This window comes from Talpa europaea, assembly GCF_964194135.1.
Source record: "Talpa europaea genome assembly, chromosome: 5".
Lineage (NCBI taxonomy): Eukaryota > Metazoa > Chordata > Mammalia > Eulipotyphla > Talpidae > Talpa > Talpa europaea.
In genome coordinates, this window is record NC_140071.1 from 122014511 (window position 1) to 122038768 (window position 24258).

General features: G+C 40.1%; 1 protein-coding gene across 4 annotated transcripts in view; it reads right to left on the reverse strand.

The window, feature by feature from the left end:
* The window catches only part of UBE2K (ubiquitin conjugating enzyme E2 K), a gene marked incomplete at its 3' end in the record, with an annotated part of 66332 nt that extends 50495 nt beyond the window's left edge, over positions 1-15837 (reverse strand). For all 4 annotated transcript variants that reach the window (XM_084233240.1, XM_084233241.1, XM_084233239.1 and 1 more), the window contains exon 1: positions 15628-15837. In XM_084233240.1, coding sequence (XP_084089366.1) covers positions 15628-15690 — 63 coding nt within the window. In that variant the 5' untranslated portion in view covers positions 15691-15837. The remainder of the gene's footprint in view (positions 1-15627) is intronic.
* Between the last annotated feature and the right edge of the window lie 8421 nt (positions 15838-24258).

The window sequence follows — 24258 nt, forward strand, 5'->3', positions numbered from 1 at the left end:
TGGTCTGTCTGCCTGTTCTGCAACCCAGTCTGTCTCTGGTGAACCCTCTCACTCCCCCATACCTCTGGCCTGTACCCCAGTTCTTGTATGCATAAATAAATAAAACTTTTAAAAAAAGAGAAAGAAAATACTTACCATTACTGCTACCACTTATAATAATCCTTGCACCTAAATGTAAACTCTTTACAAATCCACATAGACAATCTATTTTGCATAAATATTAACCGCATAAATTTCTAACAACTGTGGCAAATAGCTTTGGAATCTGGGCTTTGAAGTCTCCAGTCTCCACAATTGTAAGAAATTTAATTTCTTTTGATGATGTCATCCAGACTATCGTATTTTGTTATGGCACCCTGGGCTGACTATAACATCCATACACTATAATAATAAAAATAGTGAAAGTGGGAAAACCAAATGTTGCCACAGAAGGTGATGACTATTAAATCCTTACTCTAATAATCAGTAATCTTCATTCTGGTAAATGATGGAAAGCTCTTCTTTCCAAGAGAATTCTAACTAAGTAAATGTAAAGCTGACAATTAGGAAAGTCATCTCTCTGAAATCCGATGAAGTAAGTGATTTCGGCAAGTATCATCAATAGGTCATAATCCTCATTAAGAGAAAAAGCTGTTAGAGACTGACATCTAGGGAGTGCCAAAGTATTATTAACCAATAATTTACTTGCCAAATACAAAGAGAATAAAACATACCTATACAAAGAGATCTTGTGGTTCTCACCTTTATTGACTGAACAAGTAACTAAGCATTATTAACAGTGAGACAATCTGATATTACACATGTAATAATATGATGCAATATAATTTAGCACATAGATTACACTTGAAGTCTTCTTGTTAAAAATGTTTAACTTGAATCTAAGTCAAGCCTTTATACCCTAAACTCCCCGTTTACAAGAAATATAAGTTAAAATAACCCCAGTTATCTTCAGGGTTTACAGTGTCACTGAGACAAGGAGAGGAAAAAGATGTATGGTGAAGAAATCATCAAAAATTTAAAAGGGGCCTCCCTGGTGGCGAAAGGGGTTAAGCACAGCACTAAGATGCTATATGCAGCCTCTGCAGCAATCCCCAGGCAGCCAGGGAGCTACCTACATAGGTGGAGCTACCCACATGGTGCAGCAGACTTCTCGAACTGTCTCGCCTGCTCTGTCCCCCACTCTGTCTCTGGTGAATCCTCTCACACCCCTGCCCCTGCACCTCTGGCCTGTACCCCAGCTCTTGTACGCATAAAGAAATAAATCTTGAAAAAAAATGTTTTTAAAGACTACAAATCATATTCATATGCAATTTGGAAACCTTAAGAGGGTTCTAGCAAAAAAAAAAAATATATAGTTATTAGTACACTAAGGAATTAATTTTCTTAGGTGGGGTAATGATAATAAGGTTATAGAAAAGAATGCTGGCTATTTTTAGGAAATGCAAGCTCAAGATTTTGGTAATGAATTACCTTCCTAAAAACATTAGCAACTGTTGAATCTAGGCAGCAGAGTTTCAAGTCTACTGTTCTTTCAAATTTTCCATTTGAAAATTCCCTTTAAAAGCTAAATAAACATGAAACAGGACAACTGATTTTTCTATTCGACTTAAAAAAAAAAAAACAACTACATTAATGGTGAGAACATGAAAAGATGGGCTGCCTCAAGCAGTGACAGTGCTAATTTACAATAACCTTTCTAGAAAACACTTTGGTCATTAAAGTATGAAAAGTTTAGTATTACGTAGGACCCAGTAACTTTTTTTCCAGGGACTTAATGTAAGGAAATAAACTCAGATAAAATAATTATGCTTAGATACTCCATTCAGTTTGTGGGAAAACATAGAAACAACTTATAAAATGTTAAACAAAAGGACAGTTTAAGTCAAGCAATACTAAATTATGGAAATTAAATGTGATTTAATTAAATTTCATGTTCAAATTAAAGAATGAGTATTTTTTTAAGATCTATTTATTTGTTTGTTTGTTTATCTATCGTTTATGCAAGCACTGGGTACAGTCAGAAGCGCGGGAGGGTGAGAGAATTCACCAGAGCCAGAGCGGGGAGTAGAGCAGGCAGAAGGACCAAAGTACATTGCTGAGGGGAGCAGCGGGCGGCAGGAGAGGTCTGCGTGCCATGTGGGACCCTCCTCCAGTGGCCAGGGAGCAGCCAGGGATTGAACCGGCGCTGCAGAGGCCGCGGGCAGCTTTACAACCCAGCGCTCCACCGCTGCGCCACCGGGGAGGCCCAAGAATGAGTATTTTTAAAAGAAGATTTAATACCATGAAGAAAACATAAGATATATCAAAGAAAAAAGGGCTACAAAGCAGTTTATACACCTAATACTGATTTGGCAAAAAGAAAAAAAGAATATTAGTATCAACAGCTATCAATGGTTAATGAGAGATTGTCACTTACTTTTGTCATCTTTGTACAAGGAGACATGGACTGTTTGTGTTCCCAATAAATACTAATAGACTGTAAGCTCTTATTCCCCAATGTCATAATCTTGATTTTGATACCAGTGTCTACACCTTTTCAAAATACATTTCAAATTTCTCAGATTCCCAACCTCCTTAAATTTATTTTAGTAGCCTCCCAAACCTGGCTATTAGCTGACTTCTTTGAAAAACCACCAGTCTCCCTCATTGTGAATCACCTCTTATATTCTCACTTCCCTCCTTAACCAGCTTTGATACCACGGACATTCATTAAAACCATTCCCTTGCAAATACTCTACAACCTTGATGCTCTTATTCCTTTGTGGCAAAGCCCCAATGATAGCTGAATTCATTTCCCAATTAATTAAAAAAAACACTTTTCCTGTATCTGCCCCAAGCTACACTGCTGGGGAAAAAACACACAAGCATCATTAATTGGTCTCATGTACAAGTGAAGACCACAAATCCCAAATGGAAACCAAACACTGCCCTGAAAATCTCTGCTCCTATTAAAGATTAATCATCCCACTTATGCTACAATACCACCCCTCTGTTCTTCTGAAGAATTTTAACTTTGCCCCTGTAGTTCTTTCTCTTTTCTCCAGCATAATCAATTTCTCTCATCCATCAGCATACAAATGTACTCGAATATCTACCAAAATACTTAAAATCTAAAGTTGTATTAGAAGCATACACTCTTCATTTTCTCCCATAAAAGCAAAACTGCTCTAAATAGCTGACAATAGTTGCCAGATTCTCACCTCATTTCTTCTCAGCAACCGACTCCAATGAGACATCCATCCTCACCATTCCAGTGAAAACACTGCAAATTTAATGGCCATTTCTCCCAGTCAGCATCATGACAAACTTGACCATTCTCTTCCAGGAATTATCTTTTCTTGACTTCAATGACATCCTATTTCCAAAGACATCACTAATAACTCCCTTACCTTACCTTTTCTTGATTCTCAGTTCCTCTGTCCTAAACTCCCTCCTTTTCTATCATATTCTCCTGGAATTAAGTCACTCAGTATAAAACTTCAAATATACCATCTATATATACATGATGCCAAAATCTCTCTCCAGATCTGACCTGAGGCATTTATTCAACTGCTTGTTATTTCTCTACCTTAAAACTTATCAATAAATTACTGCTCTTCCCTAACACCTTCAATGTGTTCCTCCCACTCTTTCCCATCTCAGAAATTAGCACCACGCAACTGCTAAAGACAAAAATCTACATGTTTTTCTAGTGTTTTGATTTTTCTTTTGCACCAGCAGCAACTTTTAGTCTTTACCTTTAATACATATCCCAAATATTCCGACTTCTCTTCAGTCTCTTATTCAACCCTAAACCCAACCAACAATTATCTTCTGCCTAGGCTACCTAGAAAGGCTTCCCAAATGATCCCCGAGAGGATGCCCTAGAGACAGAGTGGGGAGCAGAACGGGCAGTTCCACTGAAATACACTGCTGAAGGCGAGAAAGGAGAGGTCTGTTGGCCATGTAGGTAGCTCCCTGAGCCACAGTGGCTGGCACAGCTTGATAGCTCTGAGACTTAACCCCTGAGCCACCAGGGAGGCCCTGGAAAGACATTTTGAATGCTTAGGGGCAAGGGTCAAACTCCTAAGTCTGTTAAATTGAAAACGATTAACACTGTAAAGTCCCCAACCAAGAAACTCTGGAATACTTCCCTACAGATGTTTCCTATTTGTTTAAACCACTACTACTGCTTCTTTTGTTATACCCAGCCAAATTCAACCCCTAACCCCTAAATTCTTTTTCCTCACATCATATCCTCAGTCTCAATTCACTCTCCCTGCAGTAGCCAAAGTGGTCTTTTAAAACAAACTTTGTCCTGTTTTAAATTCTCAATGGCGTACAGCATCACTTAAAATCCAAACTTTTTACTTCAAGTCACCTGAGTTCCCACCTACATCTCCAACTTATCTGGCACCATTCTCTTCCTTTACCCACAACACACCAGCCTCAGTAGCCTCCTTTTGGTTGCTTAAACATAGCACACTCATTCCAACTCTAGGGCCTTTATATTAATTGCTGTCTCTGATGTGGAATGTTTTCACCCTAGAAACCTAGCTTTATCATTCAGATCCACTTTAGGTCTAGAATTCTAGAAAAGGCCTTCCCTGAACACTCAATCAAAATCGACCAATTCATTTCATTTGTCCAATATTTTATTTCTCTGCCCTGCATTTACCAGTTATTATCTGTCTTCTCTTACCCCACTCACCACTGTAACTCCAGCAAGTATCACGGTGCCTAGCATAGAGATACTTGTTAAATTGTGTTTAATTTATGTTAATATAAATATTTGGCAAATTTTTGAGCTCTTGGTACTGATGATACAAAGATGGGTGAGCCATGATGTCAAATCTTAAGAAGATTAGAGCTTAGTAGGGGAGACAGTTACAAATAACTAAAACACATTAAAAATTAAAGATGTGGGTTTGTATTTAAAGCTCCTTTTAAAAAACTTCCATGTATATATGTAATTAGAAAAAGCAATGAACGAAAATACCAAAATTAAGATGTAGCTGTATATTTGAAATATTTCATAGGCAAAACAAAAAAATTTGTTATTCCTGAGCGTGCAATTACCGATAATTTTTACTTTCATATTCAATAATTTCCTGTATTTTCCAAAATTTAATAAGCATTTATTTTCATATTCACAAAAATTGACTATTTAAATGGTTTTATAGTATTGACTACATAATAACTATTAGCTTTCAACATGTATAAGAGTTGATCATTCTAATGTATGACTAAGTCAATTCCAATTTATCCTCTAAAGCATCAGTTTAAGAGTTATTCCCAAGGAACTAATTCCCTGAGGTTAGATTACCCCACCCCCACAGCTCTCCTTACTTAAACTCAACAAACACACATATAATTAGCTGTTCAGTCTCTCACTGCCTTACTGGGCCATAATTTAATCCGTCAGAGCACAGACCATGTTTATCTTATTAACAACATCAGTTACATCCAATAAATATTTATTAAATATCCATATATTTTTCCCACCATCATATTACCTAGTTTTGGGCTTGGACACCCTATCACCCCACTTTAGGACCAAACTACATTAGCAACGCTGACACACAACAGGAAGTCAACTTCATCTAGAGGCCACCTTTCTCAACACATCAACTCTTCCTAGTACCAGAAACAGGATAAAAGATATTGCTTTCAGTGGTTGAGGATGAGCTCTCTGGAGTTAAAGAAAATCCTTAAGCTCATTCAGGAAAACAAATGCCTCTTGCTCAGGCAATATGCTAAGCAATGGAGATAGGAAAATCAGTAAAGAAGGTCTCTGCACTCAATGACTCACATATATAGTTTCAATGGGCAGATGGAGGTAAAGCACCTAAGTAAACACCTAAGGATATAATCAATATATGACCAGTCCAAAGACATAAAAAATGTCTCACATATGTAACACCACCTAAAATTTCATTCAAACATTCAATGACCTGTAATACCAGTCTCAGATATACACCAAAAATTTTGCATGTTAGCCAGCAAGAAACTGGGAATAATCACATGTTAAACAGACGCATAAACGGCAGCATATTCTTTACATATATAAAAAATGAAGGTACTACAAAAAGATTTTTTTATCATCACTGAAAAGCAATAGTATCAGACAACCCACAGTTGAGTCTATTAATCCCAAACAAGACAGTTCATATGAAACAAACAAACCTAAAAAGGCTACATATACTAGTCCTGAATTTGTAATCACTTAAAAAAAATAAATTCCATCATTACAGAAAGAAAATAGCATTGTAGGGGGTAAAAACATGGACCTGCCCTCCTAAATCTATATAAAGAGCTCTTTCAGCAACAGCTCCAAAACATTAAATATTTATCAAAGATTTTTTCTGGTATACTTTAAATGTTACTAAAGCATATTACATTCCAAGCACCATGCAAAATGCTAAAGAGAAGATGTTGAGCTGGAGGGCCTCCCTGGTGGCGCAGCGGTTGAGCGCTGGGTTGCGAAGCTGCCCGCAGCCTCTGCAGCGCCGGTTCAATCCCTGGCTGCTCCCCAGCCACTGGAGGAGGGTCCCACATGGTGCACAGACCTCTCCTGCCGCCAGCTGCTCCCCTCAGCAATGTACTTTGGTCCTTCTGCCTGCTCTACTCCCCTCTCTGGCTCTGGTGAATTCTCTCACCCTCCCGCGCTTCTGACAGTACCCAATGCTTGTATAAAATAAATAAATAAATCTTAAAAAGAAAAAAAAAAAGATGATGAGCTGGAACTCTCAAGGAGCTTACTGGTCTAGTAGGAACAGAAAGACATGTATACAATTGTCAGTAATAATAAAGTAACAACTCTGACAGATCCAGACTGTGGATTAGAACAGAGGTAAATTGTGGATTCAAGAAAAGCTTATCAGGAGTTCAAGAAAAGCTTAGGACAAATTTCAAAAGCCAAATAAAGAAGATAAAGGGTTTATGCCAGAAAGTCAGAACTAAACAGCAAACAATTTAGTATAGCTAAAGGATTGAAAAAGACACCATCTGAGGTACGTGTAGGTAAACAACTGTGTTGAGACTAGAGGAAACAGGTGAGGAGAGGTAGGCTAGAACATAGTATAATGTTTGACTTTATGCAATAAGCAGTAAATAACAAAAGAAAAATTATTAAGATCGTATTTTAAAAATTAAATCCAGTGGCATGAACAAAAGACAAGACCAAGTTAAGTGAAATAGTCATAGCAGGATAAATAATGTGTAGTAAAGTAGTCCAAATTCAGAGACAGAAAGTAAAATGGTAATTTTTTCCTGGAGCTGGGCATCAAAGTAGGAGTTAAGTATTTAAAGTTAGGTACAGAGTTTCAGCTACTAAATGAAAAAAGTTCTGGAAATGGATGGTGGTCATGGTTGCACAACTTTGTGAACATGTTACAGGGCAACCCCAATATGAAATGCGTTGGCTTGACTGTGGGTCCTCAGCTGTGCGCTTAAAAGGGACTTAATGAGACTCAACTGCAAGCACACACAAAAAAGTTAATAAAGCATTTGTTTACAAAAAGGGGAAAACAAAGACAGGAATGACTCAGGGAGAAAGAGATAAATTGGTAAATGTGTCCTACCAGTTCCGCTGAGCTGCAACTCCAACAGCATGTTGAAAATGGGCAGGAAACCAAGGACCGCCCCCAGGCCCATAAGTCTGATTATATACCAAACCTGGCTGCTTAAATCCATCCTCAGTTCCCACCAATCCTCCCTTCTGTGGCAATGACATTATTGGATTTGTTGTCCTTGGTGTCTTGGCTCTCTTTGGTCTGGGGTAGGAGTGGAGTCCATAAAACCTACTGGTGGAGTCTGTTCAGGGCACCTTTTCCCCCCAATAAGCATACTTAATGACACTGTATTGTACACTTAGAAAGTATATAAGATGTATAATTTGTTAGGTATATTTTATCAAATTAAAAAAAAAAAAACAGGGCCTCCCCGGTGGCGCAGCGGTTGGGCGCTGGGTTGCGAAGCTGCCCGCAGCCTCCGCGGCGCCAGTTCAATCCCCGGCTGCTCCCCGGCCACCAGCGGAGGGTCCCACATGGCGCACAGACCTCTCCTGCTGCCCGCTGCTCCCCTCAGCAGTGTACTTCGGTCCTTCTGCCTGTTCTGCTCCCGGCTCTGGCTCTGGTGAATTCTCTCACCCTCCCGCGCTTCTGACTATACCCAGTGCTTGTATAAATAAATAAATAAATAAATCTTTAAAAAAAAAAAAAAATAAAAAAAAATAAAAAAAAAAAAACACATAAGATAAGGGCCTCCCTGGTGGCACAGGGGTTAAGTCTCAGCACTACCAAGCTATCACTGCAGCATGAATTCCATTCCCCACTGGTCAGGGAGCTAACCATATGGTGCAGCAGACCTCTCTTGTCCCAGTCCTTCCCTTAGCGGTGTATTTTAGTAGATCTGCCTGTTTTGCTCCCCACTCTGTTAAATCCTCTCACCCCCCCTTCACCCCCGCACCTCTGGCCTACACCCCAGCTCTTATATGAATAAATAAATCTTTAAAAAAATTAAATCTTTAAAAAAACAATACTATTAAGCTGTCATCCACTGTTATAGATTTATGAGCATTCAGCTTTTATGGCATTGTTTATGAAAAGGATAGTCCCACAAAGCAATCATATATAATGGCTGGAGTGGATTTAACCAGATTTGTCATGTGAGCAAAAGATATCTCTCTCTTGGCCTCAGATTCTGTTCTTACAGAGGAGTCTGGCCCATCTAGATCTCTATTAGATTTCCAAGGCCTTTTTCAGCTCTAATATTTGAATCATTTTAACACATTTCTAGACCAAAAAAAAAATATATATATATATATTGAACAAAGATTTTATTGGAAAGGCATCTTTTGAACATCTTCAAAATTAACCCTTTGCACTCCGAACCATTCTGGACATTGGCTACCAGGTACTCGACGCTACTTTGCAGTGGAAACGTGCATTTACAGACCCTCATATTATTTAGTATAATTTTGGAACCAAGTAACATAATGATATTGGACTTATATGAATTGGGTGACATCGAGGAATGTATATTTGCAAAAAAACAGTATTTTATTGCTTATAATTTTGTACAGTATGATAAGTTTTGTAACACTCCCCAATATGCATTGCAGGCTGATTAGTGCATGTTTGACATGTCTGTATAGAGGTCTATCTGGAGCTCATCTTCACTACTACTTGTGTCATGAGACTCATTCATGGTTGGACACTTTGCCATTGTTCTAATAAAAATATGAATAAATGCATGGGTTGAAAATTTCTAATTGTTATTACTAACTGACAAGATGATATTTACCAAAATAGCTTTCACCAAACAATTCATTCACTAAGAAAAGAATCACTTTTCCGATTTTCTCCTCGTTAGATCTATGTGCACTGCTCGAAGCTTCAAACCAAAATGAGCTCAGCTTTGAAAATCTTTTCCTCCAGATGTAGACTTGTTTATTTGTAATTATATATCTCACTATACAGTGCGCGCTATGTTCGAAAACCGACCTTTCTTCTACAAACTCCCTTATCGCTCTTTTCAAGTGGCGTCGCGAAGTGCTCGGACCGTCGTGAGCACGCACGTTCGCGTCCGACACAAAACCCGCTGACATTTCTTGTATATATCTTAGTAATTTTATGATATTTTGATTTAATTTCTTGTGCCATTTCAAGATAAAACTTCAGGGAAACATGCATGTCTCAAAAAGTTGCGTTGAAATAACTCAATTCCCCGTAATCACTAATAAATTGCAATGTCCCCTGAGAGGGGACATCCGAGTGATATGCTGGAATTCCGATGTCCCCTGAGAGGGGACAGCGGAGTGCAAAGGGTTAAGACAATCTTATACACTCATGTCTTTTACTCAAACATACTTGAAGTTAAGCTATGCCATTAGAAATCATTAAAGTAACTGCAAAGGAGTAGAGGGCAGAGTTTCTACGATGCTAGTAATATTCTGCTGGGGTTTTTTTAAAAGATTTATTTGTTTGTTTGTTTATTTATTTATACAAGCACTGGGTACAGTCAGAAGCGGGGGAGGGTGAGAGAATTCACCAGAGCCAGAGCGGGGAGCAGAGCAGGCAGAAGGACTGAAGTACACTGCTGAGGGGTGCAGCGGGCGGCAGGAGAGGTCTGCGCGCCATGTGGGGCCCTCCTCCCGTGGCCCGGGAGCATCCAGGGATTGAACTGGCGCTGCACAGGCTGCGGGCACCTTCGCAACCCAGCGTTCAACTACTGCACCACCAGGGAGGCCCTCTGCTGTTTTTTGTTTTTTTTTTAATTTGGGCATTGGTCATACTTTATTGCACATAATTTTAATATGGAGTAAGGTGTTTTTCTCCCAGAGATAACAGTAAAGAAATTTAGAAAAATACTCTAACTCTACAACTATATTTGTGTATGTCAGAGCTATGCAGTCTTTCTGATCTAAACATGTTTTTCATAACTTTGTCAATAATCTCTACTCCTAAATTCCAATTCAGGAGCCTGCAGAAGAGATCATTTAATTATAAATTACAATATTCCTGCAATTCCTTCGGAAGTTTCCTTTGAAATCTAGTTCAATAACTTCGTTCCATACACATAACCTGCAGAACTATAATTGCTCTCTGCATTGAACTTAATCTATCAATCTTCAACCAGGTTAAGTTTTTTGGGACTGTGGCCAATAAGCTCAGTAACTGTGATAACATATAATAGTGGGAAATAAGGTTCTTTACAAAGGGTGATATGCTCTGAAATTTCAGATGTATCTAAATCTATGCCTGAAGGAAAAAGATCAACGTCTCTGTAAGAGTAAAATAAAACAAGAAGGGCCTCCAGGGTGGCACACAGGGTTAAGCACCGCACTATGAAGCAATCCACAGCCTCTGCAGCACGAGTTCAGATCCTGGCTGGCCAGGGAGCAACCCACATAGCACAGCAGGCCTCTCCTGCCTTGCCCACTGCTCCCCTCAGCAGTGTATTTCATCAGTCTGCCTGTTCTGTTCCCTGCTCTGTCTCTGGTGAATCCTCTCACCCTTCTGCGCATCTGGCCTGTACCCCAATTCCTGTATAAATAAATCTTTATTAAAAAAAAAAACAAATTAGGGCCTCCCCTGGTGGCGCATTAGTTGAGCGCAGGGCTGTGAAGCTGCCCGCAGCCTCTGCAGCGCTGGTTCGGGTCCCACATGGCACGACAGACCTCTTCTGCCGCGCCTTGCTGCTCCCCTCAGTAGTGTATTTCGCCAGTCTGTCTGTTCTGTTCCCCGCTCTGGTGAATTCTCTCACCCTCCCGCGCTTCTGACTGTACCCAGTGCTCGTATAAATAAATAAATAATAATTTTAAAAATAAATTAAAATAAAACAAGAAATGCAACCCAAGGAGTATTATTTGGATAGGCTTTGATTTCTCTTACTCCATCTATACATTTTCCTTGTTTAACCCACATCCAGAAGCCCATTAATTAAGAACATGTTTAAATAAAGTACACAGAACTACAACTTATTTACTGTAAAGACAAACCACTTTTCTAAATTGTTCAAATTCTGGTTAGTTTATAGCAAAGATTTTCACCTTTTTTTAAAATCAAAAAGGAGCATATTTTAACAAAGGTAGTCATTAATAATTTAGTTATAAATCACCAATTTATAACTAAAGTCTTAGAAATAAAAACAGAACACTAGAAATAGCTAGTTATAGCCAGGTTATGAAGTAGCCATGATAGTTTATCTTTTACTATACTACACATCTTACAGAGTTAATAGTCTGACATGTTCCTCTAAAGAGTTTTGCCAATAAATAGTTTTGTCAAAGAGCAGTGGTTGTCAACTTCTGGCAAAGTGTGGAGAAATTTTTAGTTGCTACAACTGGCAAGGAGAAAGAATGGGGGGGGGGTGCAATCGCTGCACTAATGGCAGGATGCTGCTGAATACCCTATATCGCACAGGCGAACCACCCACAGACTTCTCTTCCCAATGGAAATAGTACCAGGGTTGAGAAGCCATAGTCTACTGATATCTAAAGACTTTCTTTTGAATATCTGTAGCTAGTACTATATAGAATAACTTTATCAAATATATAAAATTTGAAATGACACAAAATCCATTTAAATGTTAAAGAAAAACTTAAATAGGAGTTTTTGTGAAACAAATTTGTCAACATCATAAATATTACCGATGAGAATCCTAGAAAACGTGAGCAAAGTGCAGCTACAATGTGAAAAACTACAAGTACCATATAGCACAAGAGCAAGCAACAACAGAATGTGCACTTACCTAAGGGCATTTTATTTCACTGAGCTTCAAATTTTAAAATATATTGCATATTGAAATAAAAGTAATTCTTTAAGTTAATTAAAGGTAACAGTTATTTTAATGCTTAAACAATTAAATTAGGTTGTGTTTCAATCCTTTAACCAGTAATACAAACCAGGCTCAATCATTTTTAAATAATTAAAAGCATGCCTAACCTTGACAAGTCATGACTGGGTGGTATAATATAAACACATGCAGACTCAGATCCAAATCCTGAAGCTATGTTTGACAAATAATTTAACTTCTCTAAATCTCAATTCTCTCATCTAAGAAATAGAAAATCTAATTCAAAGACTTTTAGAAAATCTAATTCAAAGACCTGTTCTTGAGATTTAGCATTTTGTATAAATAAATGGTACTGCGATCCACTCTACTAACTGTAGTTAGTAGCAGTAAGAACAGTAAATAGTAATATAAACTATGGCTAAAATAGTTTTATTCTAGTCTTACAACATCTGATTTATGCATTTTGACTCATAACAACAATGTAGAATACTTTAAATCGATTTCCCATTCTAGAAACTTGGAGATGTTAAAGTTCATTTTTAGATTTTAAAATTACTGTGCCCGATAAAGGCCTAGATGGTGCACTTATTTATTTTTAGTAAATAACATTTTCACATGACTTAAAATTCAAAAGGGATGTTTCATGTCTGTTGCCCAAGACACCCAATTCCCTATGCAGAAGCAATCAATTTTGCCAATTTCTCATTAATCATTTCACCTATACAAACACATACACTATTTCCCCCCATCCACACACAAATGGTGACCTGTTCCACATTATTCTGCACCTAGATTTTTACATTTATCTTGAAGGTTATATTTTAATTAATAACACTTCAAGGATGGTCACTTATAACTTATTATGGCCACCATTCAGCAAATGTCAGCCATCATCACAATGGTACTTCAAAGGCTAAAATAAGCTACTTAAATCAACCAGTATTCCTTAGTAAACATAAACACAGGAAATACACTTTGCTAAACTGGACATTTACATAGGTAACACGTAAATACTCAATTATTCGACCAGCCACTCAAAATAACAGCATTTACACACTTAAAAAGGAAGCACATGTACTGTACTGCAAGTCTTTCAATGAATTGAAAATAACAATCTACTAATAGAACTAGGCCCACTAAAATGTTGCTGGGGTAAAAAAAAAAAAAAACAAAAACAAAAAAACAGTGAAAAATAAAGCTTGGTTATATCCCAAGGTTAAATTATTTGACCCTTCCCTCAATGTTCTTTGTACTTAGTTTCCAGGCAACATCTTTCAAATTTATAAATGTATTGTTTTAAAAAATTACTTGTTATTTTGCCTTTCCTGTTTTCTTAGTCTGAACCACTCTGACACCTACTTCATATAAGGCTTCATCATCCCTTACATACACAAGCAGTATTATTAACAATACGTGTTTCTAGAGCAATACAAGATCTCTTTTAAGCTTCAACTTAAGTGCTAAGAATATCATGGTCAGGAGTCACCTCATTTAAAGCAGACAACATATGAATTATGGGAGCAGTAACTTACCACTTTTAAGTAATAGAAAATAAAGCATTGGAAGTCTCCTATGAAGTTTCAGGCTTGTACAAACTTATTATGGAGAAAATATTTTAGGCTGTGGGCAACAAAATTAGCTGCAACCTTTCAATAGAAATGCATGTTAACTATTTCAGAATACTTTTTCATGTGAAATAAAAAGTTAGAATCATTGTTTCACTGTACATGAGTACAGACATTTATGACGCTATTTCTGCACTGTACCAGGAAAATACAAAGTCATCCTTCCATTCAGAGTTCTGGCACTTGAACAAATACAGAGGTCAGAGTTCATACACATGCTCTGTAAAAGGATCATTACTTAATACTACTATATTCAGTAAGTCTGTTAGTATTTATCAATTTCGTATAATTGTTAAGAATTATTTTCTCCACGTGTAATTTGAGAGAGACAGAATTACCGTGGCACCCATTAGGTCCAAGAGATACCAGACTTTCGTCGATTACTTATCACAGCATCACAGAATAGGATTTTCACAAATCACTGAGGTATCAAAGTATCAATATAAGAGAAAAATACATAGCATTTTGCCAGGATATATTCAGAAGGGTATGTGACATACTGAAAAATAACCATTTCAGTATTACTTTTTATTCTTTGTCAAATTCAAGCAGGAAAATCACCCATCGGTTTTGTTGATTTGGGCATGAAAAACTACTGATCCTTGCATAGTTTTGAGTAAAACGACAAGAACATTTAGAATACTTCACATAAGTAAATGTGGCTAAGACTAGTGCATTTAATCCTGCAGGACTCAAGAGTAGCTTGAGACCACCCCCCTCCAAAATCAATGACTTCAGACAAACATGTTAGGCTAGACATTTACATTATAAGGAGACATAACACTGTATTAATATGATGAAATCCCACGTTTCCAGCAGGACTGTTTCCAAAGACAGGAATCAAGTTAACTAAGAGGGACCTCATAATGAAGTTTCACAGCAAACACCAGAGTCACAGAGGCATTGTTTTAAAGACCCAGATCTGTAACTTGTAAACATATTCAAGCTACTCATACACCGCATGATTTTCTTCCTCACTAAAAAAATTTAAGTGTCTTGAATACACCCAGCAACTTGCCTGTACCCCATCAAAAGGCTTTAGATGTCAGAGAAAGGAGGCCTAGGAATGAGAGGTAGGTGGGAATAAGAGAGTGGTCTGATGTGGCATCATTTCTTCTCTCAGGTGAAAATTTCCTCTCTCCCCCCCCCAAAAAATAAGACAGTACCCCATTCCGTCGCCCCTTCCTTCCCAACACCTAAGGGGGGGTAACTGAATGCCCGCCCCCCTTTTCATCAGTACCTCAGGATTTCCTCGCTCCTCCCCTGAGTAGAGAACGCGGGAGGCCGGACCAGACCGGAGCCCGGACACCCCTCAAGTGCGGGCCTGCGAGCGGCCCCGGGATCCAGTTACCACCTTCCCCTTCCCCCCACCACTTCCCGGGTTTTCTTCGGCCCGGCCTGCTCCCCCGCCCTCCACACACACCCAGCGGCCGCCACGGCCCCCGGCTCTCCCGAGAGCCCACACCCGGCCCAGCGGGGTCCCGCTCCCCATCTGCCCCCCAAACCGCGCTGCTCCCCAGCACCCCCGCCCGCGGGGCCGTCCACCCCGGGGCCCGGCGAGGCGGGGACGGCGGCGGAAGGAGGGGGAGACCGGGCTTCCCCACGGGCAGGCGGGCGGCCGCACGGAGGCCGCCCGGGGGTGGCCGCGGGCCCCGGGGTCGCCGCGGGAAGGGCCCCCCCGCCCCGGGCTGAGGTGGGGGGACGCCCGGAGTTCATTCCTGACCTCCTCGCTCTTCAGCACCTCCTTGAACTCCCGCTTGATTCGCTGCACCGCGATGTTGGCCATGTCTCCGCCCGCAGTTGATTCGTACCCGCCTCCTCCGCCACCGCTACGACCACCGCCACCGCCGCCACCTCCTCCTCCACCGCCTCCTCCCTCGGCGATTCACACCCGAGCACACGAACGCTGCCACTGCCACCCCAGCCGCCGCGCTCTCCTCAGTGTGGAATCACCTCCGCGCCCGGCCACCAAAATGGCGCCGGGGCCGCGCATGCGCAGGACGCTGACCTGGCCGGGCGGCGCAGCCGCTCCCGTTGTAGCGCCATACGCCTCAGCCCGGGCCCGCGCCGCGCCGCGCGACGCCGCCGGAGCTGCGGCCGCGTGGCTCCGCCCCGTCGGCGTCTGGGGCCAGGAGGGTGCGGCTTCCGCGCTGGCCGGCGCTGCCGTGGCCTCTCCCGCGCCTCCTCCCCTCTTGGAGCCCATGTGGTACGTTCCGAGCTGCCAACCCCTGGCCTCGGACCCAAGGCTCGACTCCAGCCCGACGGGGTCGGGCGGCCGGGCTCGCCGGGGAGTGGGCCGCCCCCCCCAACTCCCCCCCTCGGGCCCCGAACCCTGAACCGGCGGCTCCGTCTAGCGTTTGAAAACCCCGTTCCGGAACTTAGTGCGGTCCATTTTCAGTTGGTATAGGCCCAGGAAAATCCACTGCGGTTGGCTTTTGTTCTGGAGCCTTTGTAGAGCCACTGTTGTTACCATCACTCCAGGTGCTGCAGACAAATCTTTGAATTAAGTGGAGTCATTGTTGGGTCCCATCAGGTGTGCCTGAGAGGGGTGGGGTCTGCGTGGCCAGGACTGAGGTGGGTTTCGAGGCCAGAGGTTGATCTTTGACCTACTTGGATAATTAATACGGAGCCTCTGAACTAAAGTCGTAGTTTTTAAACTGGAGTGTACATCAGAATCCCTAGAGAGCTTGTTGAAAACCAGATTGCTGGCCCGCATTAGGCGTGGGCCTAATAATTTGCATTTTTAAAGAAGGTTCCAGATGCTGCTGCTCTTACTATTGGTTCTGGGGCCACACAATGAAAAACAATAAATTGGAGCATGTGAAAATAGTTTATGTATTAAAGTGAAAGAAGGAGAAGCAGATGCTAGTTGGGGGTGGGGAGGAGGGAGGGAGGGGTTAGATCAGGACCTACAGTGGTGCCTGGCTCTAGTGGGCACTCAATAAATATTGAATGAATGAATGAATGAGTAAAGATAAGAGTAAAATGTTTCAAGTGGAAAGTAAGTTAGAAAGGCAATTTGAAAGCAGTTCTTAGGTTTTACGGTAAGTAATGTGCTTTTTTTTTTTTTTTTCATTTTAAAGATTGATCTATTTATGCATACAAGAGCTGGGGTACAGGTCAGAGATGGGGGGGGGTGAGAGGATTCACCAGAGACAGAGTGGGAAACAGAACAGGCAGATTGACCTAAGTGCACTGTTGAGGGGAGCAGCGGGTGAGTCAGGAGAGGTCTGCTGCACCATATGGGTATCTCCCTGGCCCACGGGGAATAGAACTCTTGCTGCAGAGGCTGCAGATTGCTTCATAGTGTGGTGCTGAACCTCTTGTGCCACCAGGGAGGCCCAGTAATGTGTTTTTGATACTGAGAGGCACTTTGGATGGAATGTCTTAGAATAAGTAATACAGTTTATTTAGAAATTTGTATTTCATACACTTCTTTTGCCTAATCAGTATACAATTATAAAAAATCACAAATACTGGATATTAGAAAAAAATCACTAAAATTATAGCCACGAAAAGGGAGATAGTCTCTGGAAATGAATCATTCAGTGGAGGCACATAGCAAAAAAAGATTTCCTTGAACTCCTGCCTCAGGGACCAAGAGGGACTTTTTTATTCCAAGTCTCTTCCATGCCAGCTCTGTTGGCCAAGCTTGGTTTCCTTATTCCTGCAACAAAAATGAGGAAACTGGATCAGATTATCTCTTCCAAGTTTTCCGAGTTCAGAATTCTAACACATAATCTCCAAATATTTCCCCAAGTGGACTAACATAAATTATAAAAACCCTTCTAACAGAGCCCCCTAGTGGTCCTAAGAGGAACCAACTATATGTCTGGGTTATGGTTGATGAATTATTGTTACAATGTAAATCGTGCAGTGTTACGTGTTCGTTTGCCAGTACATTTAAAATAGATGACAGTTATTGTCTTGAAGTTTGCAAAAAATTTTTTAGTGCATTTGTCACTTTTATCCAATCCCCAATCCTAACCTTGGAACTTCAGAGAAATTTACAACACAAAATTCACAGGTTTTACTTAGAAGTTCTTTCCAGGGAGAGAGGTTTGGAAAGTCTTTAATGCACATGATCGTTGGCGGTGAGCTTCCACTCGTCTACAGTTCTTCCGGATATGAGGCAACAGCATATTAACTGATATGAAACAATCCTCAAAATATATTTTAAGGGGGAAAAAAAGATGCTAAAAGCAATACAGTATCCCGGATTGTTGGAGACCCCCTAAGGCATGAAGTGTTGAGACAAGGAGAATGTCAGTGACTGGAAAACTGGTCAACACAGGCTGGAAGACTGACCTGTGTCCAGACCAAGATGTCCTTTCCTGTGTCAGCAAAGCTAAGCCTGGCCTGAAAAACAGGCAAGATTAGAAAGGAAATAGAATCACGCAGAACCTTGGTGGTGAATGTGTGCCCGATCACATCTAAATACTAGGAAAATGATTCATTGTCTAATAACTAACATACAGGGTAAGGGGACTGTTTGTATCAATAAAAATGAGTTGCACCGGGTACTCAGGAAGCTTGTGCATAGAATGAGAGTCCCTGTATCCCCTGGGCCCTGCTTCTCTTAAACTCTATTTTGTGTCTGTCTGTTCTTTATGCCTCCTTCTTTCAGATTCCTCTCTCAACCCTATTCACTGGAGCTGGACTCTGCCACTGGATAACTAGTGACATCTGAATAGAGTTTTGTAATTTAGTTAATAGTATGGTAGCAATGTTAATTTCTTAGTTTTGGCATAGTGCTATAGATATGTAAAATATTAACATGAATAGAAGTGAATAGTGTAAAAGATTTTATACAGCTTTTCTGTAAATTCACAATTATTCAAAAAGAATAAGTTTACTTTTAAGAAAGTACTGAATTGTACACATTGTGCAATAATACCACCATACGTGTGAGGGTAAAAAAGGAATATTCTTGTGTGTATATAATGCTTGTGAATCCATAAAATGTCTCTGGAAAAATATATAAGAAACCAAAATAGTGGTATCTCCGAGAAAGGAACTTACATGCCATACAGATTATGAAGTGGGACACTTTTCACCTTGTGGCCTGTCGTATATTTTACATGTTCAAAACAAAAATTTTTAAATACATTTCCAGTAATGCAGATTACAAATTCTTCGCTATTGTGTTCTAATTCAGATTGATTATTAATTAATTAAATATATATTTAATGAATGCCTGCTATGTGTCAGACATGATCTAGGTCCTAGATCAAGAACAAGAGACAAAAGTTCTAGATTGTGGGACATACATTCCAGCAGGGATGGGGAGAATTAAACTCGAAGTATAATCTGCACTTACTGGTCCCTGAAATGTTTCAGAGTTCACTCTGTAATACCCAAAATATCATCTTAATAAACTTAAGACTATTTGCCTTTATACTGTGTTGAAATTTGCAAAGATATAAAAGCAATAGTGGACAAAAGATTACTGTACTAGTAATAATTTTATTAATGTAACACGCTCACTATTTTATTTATGTTTTGACCAGATACAACAAAATAACTTTTTTTTTCATGATTTGTTTAAATCAATATGAGCTCTTGGATATTTACTTTGTACCTGGGTTATGATGTAGTGTGACTTTTTCTTTTTTCCTCTCACCACCTACTCCTGTGTCCATTTCTCCAATCTTACTCCTTAGCCTGAGAAACCTCACTTTGCTTATCAATGTCTGATAGTTTATAATCGTTTTGCTTTACCTGTTCATGTGCTTTGATTCCTAATTTTACTCATGTATGTGAAATCATCCACTATTTGTATTTGTATTTCTGACTTGCCTTGCTGCACACGATTCCCTCAATCTCCTTCCATTTTTTAAAATATTTATTTATACATATAAGAGCTGGGGTACAGGGCAGAGGTGCAGGGGGTAAGAGGATTCACCAGAGACAGAGTGGGGAACAGAACAGTGGATCAATCGACTGAAATACACTGCTAAGGGGAGCAGCAGGCCAGACAGGAGAGGTCTGCTAGGCCATGTAGGTCAGTTCCCTGTCTGGTGGGGGATGGAACTCATGCAGTGCTGCAGTGGCTGAGGATAACTAACCCCCTGTGCCACCAGGGAGGCCCTCATTTTGTTTTAAATAGTAACATTTCATCTTTCCTTATAGCTGAATAGTATTCCATTGTGTGGATATGCCCTACCTCCTAATCCAATCCTCTCTTGTGGGTCCTTAGATTGTTTCTATATCGTAGTTATTGTAAATAATATGGCAGGAAACATTGTGGAACACATAATTTTTTTGAGTTGATAGTTTCATATTCTTCAGATGGATGCCAAAAATGGAATTGTTGGGTCATATATCTATTTTCAGTCACATTCACTATTTTAAAATGACAGTTTAACTTTAGAATGTCTTTGATGAAGTAGTAGAAATTAATAATGTTATTAAACCTCAACTTTCAGGTACCTGTTTCCTTAATACTCTCTGTGATACATGGAAAGGACATGTAAAACACTTCTGCTGCATACCAAGGTACGTGAGAAGGCATTGTGCAAATAGTTAAGTTGCAAGCTGAACTAGCCCTTTTTTCTTAAATTTGAAATAATGATGGTATTTGGTAGACATTTTATCAAAAATGAACAAAATGGGTCCTCTCTGGTGGCATAAGTGTTAAGACACAACCTATGAAGCTATCCGCAGCCACTGCAGCACATAGACACTGCAGCACACGTTCGATTCCCGGCCAGCCGGGGAGCAACCCACATGGCGCAGCAGACCTCTCCTGACTCTCCCGCTGCTCCCCTCAGCAGTGTATTTCAGTTAAATTGCCTGTTCTACTCCCCACTCTGTCTCTAGTGAATCCTTTCACTCTCCCACATCTCTGGCCTGTACCCAGCTCTTGTATACATAAATAAACAGAAATTTAAAAAAATTTTTTTTTAAATAAACTATTTCCAGTTTTAGTATAGTACTGAAGAACATCCTCAATAATCTGAAAATTTATTAAAATAGTCCTTCCTTTTCTAGCCCTACCTCTGTATATAGTTGAATTTCTTCATATTCTTTTTTTAACAATATTTTATTTTATTTTTTATTTATTTATTTTTTTAGATTTATTTTTATTTATTTATACAAGCACTGGGTACAGTCAGAAGCAGGGGAGGGTGAGAGAATTCACCAGAGCAAGAGCAGGGAGCAGAACAGGCAGACCGACGAAATACACTGCTGAGGGGAGCAGCGGGCGGCAGGGGAGGTCTGCGCGCCATTCGGGACCCTCCTCTGGTGGCCGGGGAGCAGCCGGGAATCAAACCGGCGCTGCAGAGGCTGCGGGCAGCTTCGCAACCCAGTGCTCAACTGCTGCGCCACCGGGGAGGCCCTCTTCATATTCTTCAACCAAAACAATATATAAATATACTGAATGCAAAGGTGTATATAAAAATTTAGCTGTGTTCTATTAAGTGAGGCATAAAAAATTTTATTTTAAAAAATAGTTATTTTTCACTAAAATTGTATTATTTGATCAAGCATATAAATGGTTTATTATAATTATTTGTTAATACATGTTTCATTAAATTTTCAGTTTTAATTTAACACAATGTTATTTAACTCACATTTGATCTTTGGAATTCTTGCGCTTTTTTTTTTTAATTCTCAATATTTTTTAAGAGTATAAAGGGGTCCTGAATACATTTGTATACAGTACTGCATAGATGGGATGCACAATTTACATAAACACTACATGGTAAAAGGTAAAATTGGTTTTATATTGATGGGAGAAAGTTAATCTGGTAACTAATCTGTTATCCTTAACAGAATAATGTGTTTTAATATGTTGATTTGTGTAGAAAAAAACATGTGGTAAATCATAATACTGCTTTGCCAACATTTGAAATGTGCAAATCTTAATTTTTGTGGCTCCTAATAGTAATGTTATTACTTTTTAGTTTCAAATTTTCTAGTCTTCTAAAGGTAGAGCAATCTTTTTGCTTCATCCCCTTCTGGACTCTTTTGTCAGCTTTTTGACATTTTCCTCTCTTCTCTTCACCATTGCCTATTCTCAAACCTCTTATTTAACTTTCTTTTTGAAACATCCTGCCATAATCTTGACATCATTTTGCTTTGTTTTGTTTCTTTCACTCTCTATCCCTTGCAACTTCTCTCTTTTCCTATACCCAGCTAAGATGAGGAGCTCTAACACTAAGACTGGAAAGCAGTATTTAGCTCCACAGTCAAACTTCTAAACTTGGCTCCAGGACAATGGGCACTACAGATTTTTTTTAAAAAAGATTTATTTATTTATGCATACAAGAACTGGGGTACAGGCCAGAATGTGGGGGGTGAGAAGATTCACCAGAGACGGTGGGGAGCATAACAGGCAGACTGACTGAAATACACCCTGAGGGAAGCAGCAGAGGAGACAGGAGAGGTCTGCTGTGCCATGTGGGTAGCTCCCTGGCCCGGGATCGAACTCGTACTGCTGTGGCTGCGGATAGCTTCATAGTGCTGCATCTTTACCCCTTGTGCCACCAGGGAGGCCCCCACCACAGTATTGATTGTAATACACACTCTATTATTCCAGAGGTAGAGACTAAGTCAGATACCACCACCATCACTACTATTGTGGCTATCAGAATATGCAACATGGAGTGAAAAACTGGTTTCAATAACACAGAATTGCTTCTTGTCTTAAAGTACTAATTATGTTCCTGTCAGGCACAGAGTTTCTTTACATGGGAGTTTTGTTAGTAAAGGTCCTCATAATTCTATTCATGCAAAGAATATGTTGCTCTAAGTAGGACCTGGCTTCTACTTTCATACTTCACATTCAAGACAAGAACAATTTTCCCAATAGATTGCCCTCTGTGGCCATCCCAATTGTTTTTGCTGAGTTAGTAAATTTCTTTCCTGTTTTAGAACCAGAATCTTTGGGGGCCCCTGTGCAAAGATTCCAGTCCTCCTGAAGACACTCCAAAATCCCCTTCCTTTGGTTGTCTCAAAGGCCATGAACTGGCCGACATGGACATTTTCACTAACTAAAATTCATAACTAGCTTCTTCCTACTCAATCCCTCAATTATGTCAATTATTTAGCATTCATTTAGAATACAGTTTTCATAAATTATAGGAGTCTCATTAAGTTGACAAATATTCTTCATCTGCTTTTCCAAATTCACTCTCCAGTGTTCTCTACTCTGTGCCTGTAGATGTTGACATGTGATTTACAATGTTGTCTCTCCATCAACAAGGATTCCTTACCTTCTGGATCCCAGGTGAGTATGGTCAATGGGGGGTAGGGTGTGTGTGTGGGGAATCTGTCAGGAGAAGAGACCAAAGGTTAACTGCTACATTTTCCTCCCAAAGGCTACAGTCCATGCCTAATAGCTTTCTCCTTCAACTGAGGATACTATTACTGCTCTTTCAGGACTCCACTTATCATGTTCTCTTATGCCTGTAAGCCTGCAGGTATCAAGAGCTCTCTGCTGTTGTTAGCCTCTATCATCAAACTCTTCTCCTTAACAACCTTCTTTCAAAACCATGTCTGATGCTCCAAAGAACAACTATAATTCCTGATTCTCCTGAATGTTGCTATTATTGAGAAAAATTGCCAGTTTGTCTGTGCTGCTCTGCAGTCTCTGCATCAGGAATACTCAGGGGCTCCTTGTTACAAAGTGCCCCACTAAAGTGAAAACCAAACTCTGAAGGGCCAACTAAGAGTGACCACTGCAGTTATTTTGCTATGAATAATAAATAAATAGCTTTTCTTTTCCTGATCCTCCTGGAGAGGAGGTTCATACCTACTTTCATCTCTTTTTTAGCAGAGCATTCACTATACCATACTACAGAATGGTTCCTTCTCAAGGTGAACAATCCAGTTTTTCAAAAAAATTATTTTTATTTATTTATGCATAAAAAACTAGGGTGTAGGCCAGAGGTGTGGTGGAGTGGGGGTGGGGTGGGGATGAGAGTATTCACCAGAGACAGAGTGGGAAGCAGAACAGGCAGACTGACTGAGATACACTGCTGAGGGGAGCAGTGGGCGAGACAGGAGGGGTCTGCTGCACCATGTGGGTAGCTCCCTGGCCAGGGATCGAAATTGTGCTGCAGTGGCTGTGGATTTCTTCACAGTGCTATGTCTTAACCTGTTGCACCACCAGGGAGGCCCTAGTATCAGAAATCTTAGCCAGAGGAATTAGGCAAGGAAAAGCGATAAAAGGAACTTAAATTGAAAAAGACAGAAAACTATCATTATTTGCAGATGACATAGGAAGCCCTAAAGACTCCACTAAAAAACTATTCGAAACAATAAATTATTACCGTGAAGTGGCAGGCAGAACACACAGATCTACTGAAATACACTACTGAGGGGAGCAGCAGACAAGACTGGAGAG